General features: G+C 43.5%; 1 protein-coding gene across 4 annotated transcripts in view; it reads right to left on the bottom strand.

Moving 5' to 3' along the window:
* MPP5 (membrane palmitoylated protein 5) overlaps positions 1 to 9,742 on the bottom strand; it is a 70,544-nt gene that overhangs the window by 43,843 nt on the left and 16,959 nt on the right. For all 4 annotated transcript variants that reach the window (XM_019551301.1, XM_019551304.1, XM_019551303.1 and 1 more), the window contains one exon: positions 6,290 to 6,803. In XM_019551301.1, the coding sequence (XP_019406846.1) occupies positions 6,290 to 6,656 (367 nt within the window). In that variant the 5' untranslated portion in view covers positions 6,657 to 6,803. The remainder of the gene's footprint in view (positions 1 to 6,289; positions 6,804 to 9,742) is intronic.

Here is a 9,742-nt window from a genome sequence, read left to right as displayed (position 1 = left end):
GGGGAAGGAATTGAGGCCCACATAGGGAGGGAGGGATTTGGGCAGGGCTGGGGCCACTGCCCAACTGGGTGGTGCATGGGGCTTGGGGCTGTAACTGCTTTAAAATTGTAAATATACCAATAAAATATTGTGTTCAGTTAATACCTATATACAGTGGCCTTTCATTTTAATCACGGATTTGGGGGGTTTTATCAGAGAATTTGTGATTTTTTTTTTTTTATTATTAGGGAAAACCTGGATTCCTGGTGACAAACTAGGGGTTTTGGTCGTATCTCAACAATCCGTGTTTTAAGCCCAATAATTTAACACTCTAAACACCCATGTTTCTTGCTTTGTTTTTTAAGTCGTGGAATTTGAGACTCCTGGCAACCAAAAAGCTCAGTTTGGCTAGGTACAGACGTTCAAAAAGCCTGAGGCGGGATGAATCTAAGTTACGTGGTTTTCTGTAGGCGGCATAGTTTAGATCAGTAGTGAACAGAACGTACATTTGGCCTTTGGCTGGGGGTGAGTGTGCAAATTTTACATCAGGTTCTGCCATGGTGTAAACCAGTCCATGTGTGCCAAACTTCTGTTCTGTTATGGATATCGACCGGTTTCCAGTCGCTTATACCGGTAAAAGTGTAACGTCTGTACCTGGCCTTTATGATTAAAAGCAATATTCTGGCCTCTGTCATTGAGCATTTAATAAATTTTCAGGTGAACTGATTCTATGGGCTCAAATCTTCCCCACCTCACAGATTATTTTTAAAAAATGCAGTCTTAAACTAGTTTCTTCACTCAGTAACAGGGCTGACAGCTTTCAGAAGAGGAAAGTCTTCTTTTGAAGTTTAGCAAAAGTGTCAGATCTTAAATTGATTTATCCAGTAGATAGAAAAAATAGGACACATTCACAGGGTTTTGTTGTTGTTGTTTTTTTTAAAGAGAGAATGCTGGGGGAAGTGAGTTCTGCTATAGAGCCATTTGATTAGGGTTTAGTGTTATGAAAAGAAAATTATGATCTGGAGAGCAATTGTATTAGTAGCTGAATACTGATTTCCTATGGGCAACTACAGACCTGAGGGTCACACAATTAAATGTGAAACAAAGTTTTTGAGTTTTGCAACATGTCAAATCTGATGTGACCTCTAGGTCACGCTAATTCCAGTATTAACCATGCTTCACAGAACCACCATCCATATTTTTGTTAACATCTTTTGTTTTTCCACTTGTAGTTTGCCAATTTGAAACAAGTTGTTACTATAGCAAAAGAACGCCAAGGCAGAACAGTGCAGTCTTTGTTACATTTACACAGCCCTGTCTAGGGCAACCCCCCAGCCTGCAGTCTGAAAATCTGGTAGCACAGGAGCAGTTGCACTACTTCACTGCTGCTAAATTTCCAGACTTATGGGGTGTCCCAAGCCCAATGTGCTAGACTGGGGGTACAATCCCAGCATGTGGGGCCAGGTGGGGATAGCACTGGGCCACAGAGCTTAATCCCAGCCTGCGAAGGCAATGCCAGGCTCCCAGGACCCAATCGCAACACACAGGGGTGGTGCCAGGCCCCCAAGGCCCAATCCTGGCATACACAGGTGGGAGGGGGTAGCACTGGGTCCCAGGGCCCAATCCCAGTGCACAGGGTTGTGAGGAGGTGGCACCAGGCTCCCAGGGCCTAATCCCAGTGAATGGGACAGGAATAGGGTGTTGTCAGGTCCCAGGGGCTTATTCTAGTGTGCAGAGCTCAGTCTGGCCTGTGGATCAGCCCCCATGCGACTCACCTGGTGCATGGGCCCAAAAAGTTGAGCACCACTGGTCTAGGGGGCTCATCAGTATGGTATTGGAATACTTTGGTGAACCAGTACTATAAGAGCAAGAGAGACACTTTGCCAGTGGATTTCATATGTACTTGCTGACAGCAAGGAACAGTGAAGTGCAAGAATCTTGGGTTCCACTCAAGACATAGGAGGGATTTGTCCTAATGGGTATAAACTTCTGTCCACTTCATTCCAAGATCAACTTGTTGACCCCATTCCTGTCCCAGTCCCATCTCTTCCTTATTCTTGGCTCTCTATCTCAGTTCTTTTCTCCTTGCCAATTCAATCCCAATGTCAGCCTGGGGTTTTTCCTACTAGTTTTTGTCTCCTTTGCCTAATTGGTCTCATTTTTCATCTGCTCAATTTCCTCTTTGGAATCCCAAGATTCCAAAGAGCTAATCCCAGTTTCTCATCTCCCTGCACCTTGCCATTTCTCTTTTCTCACAATACCTTGTCCAAATTTCCTTATCAGCCAGTCTGAGTTTTACCCCTACACTGACTCCTTTTCAGGATGGTCTCTCCTTCCCCTATTCCTTCCCACTGTTTCCTAGTCTGTTTCCTTGTCCAGCTAAATCTCAGTCCATCTCTAGTGCTGTGTCCAGTGTCAAGTAACATCATGTTCCTCAGCCCCTTCCCAATCTACGCTCTTTCAACCTCAGCCAGCTCTTCCATATAGCTCAGTGTACTTGCCTAGCTAGTCCCACGGTCCCCTTCCAACTGCCAGTCAGTTTTTCTCTGCTCCCCTCCAGTACCAGTGTAGATTCCTTAAGGGGATGATAAAAGATAATAATCTTTTTAAATAATATCTTATCTTTTATAATATAATATAGTATCTTTTAATAATATTACAATATTGTAATAATATTGTAACCAAGAGAAGTTGGTGCTGGTCCCTACCCTGGGGGTCTTTAAGAGGAGGTTAGATGAACACCTTGCTGGGGTCATTTGACCTCAGTAATCTTTCCTGCCATGGCAGGGGGTCGGACTAGATGATCTACTCAGGTCCCTTCCGACCCTAGAAACTATGAAATATGTAATTAATATGTAATTAATATATTATTAATTGTGATATTTTAATAGTAATGTTAATAACATTTAAAAATAACCTTAAGGGGATAATAAAAGACATCACATCTACCCAAAGAACTTGGCCTGCTTAAGGGGAAGAAGCATGGGTCATTAAGGATGAGATCTTTACAGACTTTAGCTGTTAAATTCTAGCAAATCTCTGCTAAGCAGGTGTGAACTACTGTTTTTCAAAGACTAATACATTTGGCCATGTTTGGGTGATGTTTAGATATGGGGAAGCCTTGGCCCAAATTTCATCCCTTGCCAAATTTCAAGTCCTTAGTACATAAATATAAGAGCCCGACAGCATTCTGAATTTGCACATAAGCCAGATATTTTTGCTCATCTCCTTCTAACAGTTGAGCCATCTGGGTTGAAATGAAAATTTAAAAAAAAGAAGACAAACAGTTGAAGCAATCAGCCAGCATGGAAAATTTAAGCCCAAGCAATTAAAGTCTTGCAAAGTTATAAATCTCTGTTTTCACAACACAAGAGTATTGGATAAGATTCATAATGGGCAGTGTCCCTAGCTTCACCTGTAATTAAATATTAATAAAGTGCCCAAAGGTCCCAGTGCAGACTGAAGTCTCATTGAATTACATGCTTTACAAACTAGACAGGGAAATAATCCTTCCTCATCTGGCACTATTTTAATTGAAGTCAAAATTAAGGTTACTGCACTCTGCTTAAAACTGGATACAGTGAAATAGCAGCATCTGAAATACAGGGGCTGCTTATGTAGAGAGTGTTTGAAATAGAGCAATTTGTCATCTGAAAGGAATAAGAATAAGGACATGATCTTACTTTATAAACTGTAAAATAAACCTTTGCTGTATCCTTCTAGTTAAAGTCTGGGATGTGTGTGAAATTTAGTGAGCTCACCCTTAAAAGATGAGAGAGAGAGAGCTAGAAGTGGGTAAAACCCTGTGGGAGGTCATTATTCTAGTCCAGTGGTGTTCAACCTTTTTGCCAAGTGGGCCAGATGGGCACTGCTTGATCTCTCTGAGGGCCTAATCCAGATAGTGGTCCTGACACAGTGCTCAGGTCAGGCATGGCAGGGCCCCATTCAGCCACACAAAAGGGGGAAGAAGGCAGTCCAGCCTCAATCCTGCTGCATAGAGGGAGGGAACGCCCCAGTCTAATTGCCTGGGGGGGTGGGGCACAGAAGGGTAGGGCACAGCCCAGTCCCAATCCAGCCACATGGGGGGCTGGCAGGGGTGGAAGGCATGTGGCCTGGCTTAGAAATTTGGCAGTGGGGGAGGGGTGGCAGTATTAATTGTCACTGCTCTCCCAATGCCAAATTCCCCTACCTGCTGGTAGCTCCAGGGGTCAATGTCATAGTTTCACAGTGTGGAGACTGAGGAACCCTTGTTCCAGCCCTGCAGATCTGTTCCTCTTAAAGCCTGGCTACTGGAGTGTCAGATGCTCTAATCGCCATTGCACTGCCAGCAAAAAGAAAGCTTCTAATTTGTTAGTACATTACATCAGAGATACCATCCTACAGTAGGGGTGCACCAATAGAGATTCTGGGGACTGATACCGATAGCTGATTTTTAAGGAGGCATACTGGCTTATGCCAATCGGATTTCCAACACAGCTGTTGTGGTGGAAAGGGAGGAGGAAGAGAAGGGTCATGGGGGCAGATCAATGCTGTCCTGCGTTGAAGGAGGGAGTGGGGCTGGGGTAGGCGCTGCCCAGATGGGGCAGGGTGGGACAGAGCTTCGGCTTATCCAGGGGGCACAGGGGCACGGAGGCTCCCACCACTGTGTGCTCCCTGGGAGGGCACAGGGGTGGGCTGCTCCTGGATCTGCGTGGGGTGGGATGCAGCTGTGGGATGAGCCTGGGGGCCACATCGGGCTCTTCCCAGAAGGGGCAGGGGGGGCGCCGTGTTGCACTGGGGGCAGGTGGTAGCAGCACTGGGAGGGGTGGTACAGGGGGGTTGCAGTCACCCCAAATTTTGCTGTAGCCCCCTATAACCTCTCTCCCAGCACTGCTGCCTGCACCAAGTGCAGCATGGCCCCAGTCCCAGCCTGCAGCTGCAGCCCACCCTGCCCCACCCCATGCAAATCCAGGGGCACACCTGCGACCACCCTGTGCCCTCCCAGAGAGCATGCAGCAGTGGGAGCTGCCCTCCCTCCCCTGCATTTCCCAGTCGCAGCTCTGTCCTGCACCCTACCCAACCTGGGCATTGCCTCTCCCAGCCCCAGCCCCACTCCCTTCCTCACTGCAGGGTCCTTCATCTGCCCCCCCCCCCCTGCCCCCTCCTTTCCCCATCCCCATCCCCATCCACCACAACAGACTTACCAGCTGCATGCAGCTCTCCAAGCTTCCGAGCTATGCTCCTCGCTGCCTGTGTGCTGCATTGTGGCCATGTGCACGTACGAACATTTATTGGCCAAATTATTGGCCACATCAGACTGATTTCTGATATAGTCAATTTTCTTTATATAGGTGCCAATCAGATATCAGACTGATGTATCGGTGCACCGCTATCCTACAGATGTACACTTCAGCAAGAAAATCTGAACAGCTCAAAATATATAAGTGTAACAGATAAATTTTGGAGTGAGATATGATGTGATGGGCTATATATTATAAAGCTTCCCAAATATTTCTAACTGAAAAAAAGCACCTGGTAATTTAGAAACAGTTTTCGTGTAACAAGAAATAAACTTATTAAGGCAGGATTTTATTTCCAATGCAAAAGTGTGAAGAAAACCTGGAAGAAAGTTAGCCTTGACAATGTGAGAGTAAACTACAGGACTAGTTAACTAGGACCAAAAGTTGCAACTCTTGCCTGCAAAATCTGAGCTATATCCAAAAAGTGTTTAATGTTTGACTTCTATTGAAACAAAAATTGGTTGATGTGTGATATACCACGTGCTCATTGTTTTGAATGGTCAGGCTCAGAGCACAGAAAGGATCAGGCCAGCAACAGCAACCCATAGATACTGAATGAGTTCAACTGCCCAAATAACAAAGCAGTTATTACGTGGGCATTTCCTAGATACATTCTGCAGGAAGCTTTGACCAACTGGAAGAAGAACAGTTCGAGGTACAAGACAAACTTTACACCTTTGTATGCTAAAATCAAACAACTCCAAATGTATGTTTTAAGAATTAGAGGTAGTTAAGCATGGAAAAAAAAAATGTATTTGCCAAAGGTCTCTTAAAAGCTAGGAACAAGAAACAAATCTTAAATTTCTGCCACAGATGGAAAAAAATATTTAAAATGTTACTGTATTTTTACTTTCTTCAACTTTTGCTTGAGATTGCAGTTTGAATTTAAGTGCTTATTTCCACTAAGATATGATGAAAAGTTTGTCTTTTAGTGCTGCTCTTCCCTTAAGATTAGTTCAATATTGTCAGTAGTCTAACAGTATTTTTATATAAAGGAGTATTTTCCCCATTAACTTGTACTTTTTACCTACCTAGTATTTTCACAGTATAATGAGGACTTTCCAGAATGACTCCTTCTTCTGTGTCAAACATAGGATTATCTATTCCAGTTTTGGGAGGAATTTGCGCTAGTTTCTTAAGCCTCATTGAAGCAGTAAGGTCCAGTTCTTGTTTCTTTCCTTCTTCTTCCCGTCTGCGCCTCATATCCTCCTGCTGCTGGCGAATCCGCTCTAGCTGTGTGCTTCGTCGTACTGGCATCATCCTGGAGCCCAAATCCCCAGGACAATCAACAGCCATCTCTCTGTGCTTCTGTGACTCCTCAGAAGATGTAAGATCCACATTTTTTGCTTCACCATCAGAATCCTCTGTTACGTGTCCATTCATGTGAGAAGTTGTCATGTTATATGTAATAAACTGTATTAATTCTCACACACAAATTCTGTGACAGGGCCAGTTTGCTTTATGCTGCCACTTAAAATCCATTATAACGTCAAAAAATATTTCCCCTCCATTAGACAAAGTTGAAGAACTATCCAGCAAGGAAATCTAATGGGAAGAAGATTACAAAAAGTTACCAACTAACTAAATTAGTAAGAAAGCCAGTTAGTTTCATAATGCCAGGAACGAGATATCTCTCTACATCTATCATGCACATATTCCCTATTTAAGAACAGTTTACTACAGCAGCCTCAAGAATCTAATTAACACATTTTAGTAACCCTCATATGTAAGTGTTCAAAAAATTAAATTTATAACTGTTAAAAAACGTAGCATTTAATATTTTTCAGATCAAGCAATAGTGATTTTTCACTTAAATGTACAAGGCTGAAAACTGGCATTTTTCTGAAAATTTCTATTCACATTTTTAATTAAATTTATCCTTCCATTCTAAAAGACTTCAATAAAACTATGCCTCAAGTTTTACAAATACTTGAATGTGTGAATAACTTTATACAGAAATGTAATCACCTGGATTTTAAAAGAAACTACTTGCAGAACCAGGGCCTATCCACACAAGCACCTTTTCACTAGTAGCAAACATCTCTGGGGTAGGACAGCTACTATTTAATAGGATACTTATTTAAAACTGCTGTAATTAAGGGTATTTATACATTTGAAAAGCAGGAATTAAAGTATAAAGAAAGTCAGTAACTAGATTTGGAATGTGTAAACTACTAAATAATTATTTATATGAAAAGCATCTTGAGATACAGAACCAGTTATGACCTCAATTTCAGACCTTAGGTAAAATTCTTTACCAATCAGATACAGATTCTTATAGTACCTTCACCACTATGTTATCTTAATCTTTTCCAGTGCTGCACCAAGTAAGTAATGTTACAAACATCTGTCATTTGCTGTTTGTTCTCTCAGCCTTTGCGAAGGGGAGAAATGTGCAGGTTAAAAAAAAGAGAAGTAACGTTTATAGGGCAGATTTGTCACACCAGATGAGTGGTGCAGGGCCAGTCCACAGGTTGGCTTAATGGCATGTGGCTGGCCCCATGGTCCAGACAGAGCCCATGGACCCCCATCCCCGCTCCCCAACAGAGCTTGCTCCAGCCATTCCAGGACCATGCCGCATGTGATACCCATTCTGGCCAATCTGGGACTTGTACTGCCTGCATTGTCTGTCTAGGAGCAGCAATGCATGCAGCAGTCATCTCAGACTGGCTGAAATGGGCACCATGTGCAGTGTACATCCCATGCCAGCTGGGCAGGTACCACATGCCAGGAATGTCTTGGATGAGCCGGGATGGGTGCCACATGTAATGCATGTCCCAGACAAGCTGGAGAGGGTGTCAAATGCAGCAGGGGTCCTGGGCCTTGCATGCAGGGCCACAGGTACATGGAGCCAGTCCGGTGCACAGCATGTGCATCAACTCCAGACCCAAGGGTAACATCTAGGGCTAGACTTGGCTTGCAGGCCATTTCTTTGACACCTCTGTTAGGTTTTCATACATATACTGTTGCCTGATTATTATTACATAAGGCAAGCTGAAGAGCATCCTTGAACAGAAGGTGACCAGGTTGCAATGATCTTTTTATTCTGGGGGAGTTTGTTCTTTTGTCTCAGAACAGCACCTAAGAAAACTGTACAGAAAAGATTGGTTGAGGTGACCATAGTTACATTTTAAGTCCTTTTATCCCTTCAATTCCAGTTTAAAACTTGGCAATTTCTATTACTGTTGTAATTAAAAACTAAGTCATGACATTTCTTGTAGGTTTTTTTTTTTTTTTAAACATAGTTTGGCCTCAGATTGAAACTCCTGTTATTGTGTTTTTTCCCTTTATTTTTAAGGAATGTTTTCATCTGGAGGAGGCTGCTGTAGTTTTAAATAATACTGAAAACTAAATATAAATGGGAAGGTAATGGAGAAGCTCTAGTAACTCCTACACAAGTTTCTGCCAGCTTGCAATTCAAAGAGTGAAATGATGTTTTTTATTTTATAAAGCAAAGCAAAGGGTATATACAACCTGCCTAGAAAAATTACTCCATCTCCTCTACCTAACCACTGTTGCTAAAGTTACTGAAACCATTCAAGCAAGCTGACGGTACATGCCACAGGGGTTTAATTTGGTTTGGTTTTCCCTAAATTGAAATGGTGGGTTTTTAAAAGCACTGCTTCAATTTAGCAAGAATTAAACTAAAGTAAACCCCTGTGGCATATACACAAGGGTGGCGGCCTGATCCTTAAGTGCCTCTGGTGGCAGGGATGGGGTGGGGAGAAGGGGAGGTATGAGCTGCTGATGAGCTGAGCGGTCCCTGAGCTGTGTGGGGGTCCCCCAGGCAGCAACTGCCTGCTGGCACTGGACTATCCCAGGGGGCACTGCAGTCACGGAGGAAACCACCAGGCCCCCGTACAGCTCAGGGAGGCAGACAGGCTCCGGGAAGGGGGGGAAAAGCAAAAGATTAGGTCTGGCACTTCCTTTTTTTTTTTCTTCAGCGGAGCCTGCCTGCATGGGCTGCTGCTGGGTCCCACAGCCCGCGAGCTGTGCAGTGCCTGCCAAGCCCTGAGCACATCAGGTTCCAGAGCCCCGTGCACTATTGCATTTTGTTAACAAACTAAAACACCTCGGAGGTGTTTTATCTTGCTATGTACCAAAGTCATTTAAAGCGGAATACACCACCAAAAGTACAAAGAGCAACGCCACTGAAGTGGAGTATGCTGCCAAATGTGCAAAGAGCAATGCCATTAAAGCGGTGCAATAAGGCATTTAAGCTGCTTTAAAGGCCAATTTTGTGGCATGTAGAAAGGCCTGTAAGTACTATTTAAACACATATAGTAGCAGAGTTTCAGTATTTGTTTTTTGAAATTCCACAGTTGCCTTTTAGTAAGCAAAGAGGAGAATGTTATGTGAAGTCGAATTGCATGGAAGAACAAAAAAAAAAAAAAATCACCCTTCACCATTATGTACTACAAACTTAATTAACGTTCTTGAACTTTCTGGGCAGAAAGGCTCCCTAAAGAGTAAAAATTGACCAC

The sequence above is a fragment of the Crocodylus porosus genome, unplaced genomic scaffold (assembly GCF_001723895.1).
Source record: "Crocodylus porosus isolate Cpor-Errol unplaced genomic scaffold, CroPor_comp1, whole genome shotgun sequence".
Lineage (NCBI taxonomy): Eukaryota > Metazoa > Chordata > Crocodylia > Crocodylidae > Crocodylus > Crocodylus porosus.
The sequence above is the reverse complement of the archived record's forward strand: the minus strand, read 5'-3'. Positions and strand labels throughout refer to the sequence as shown.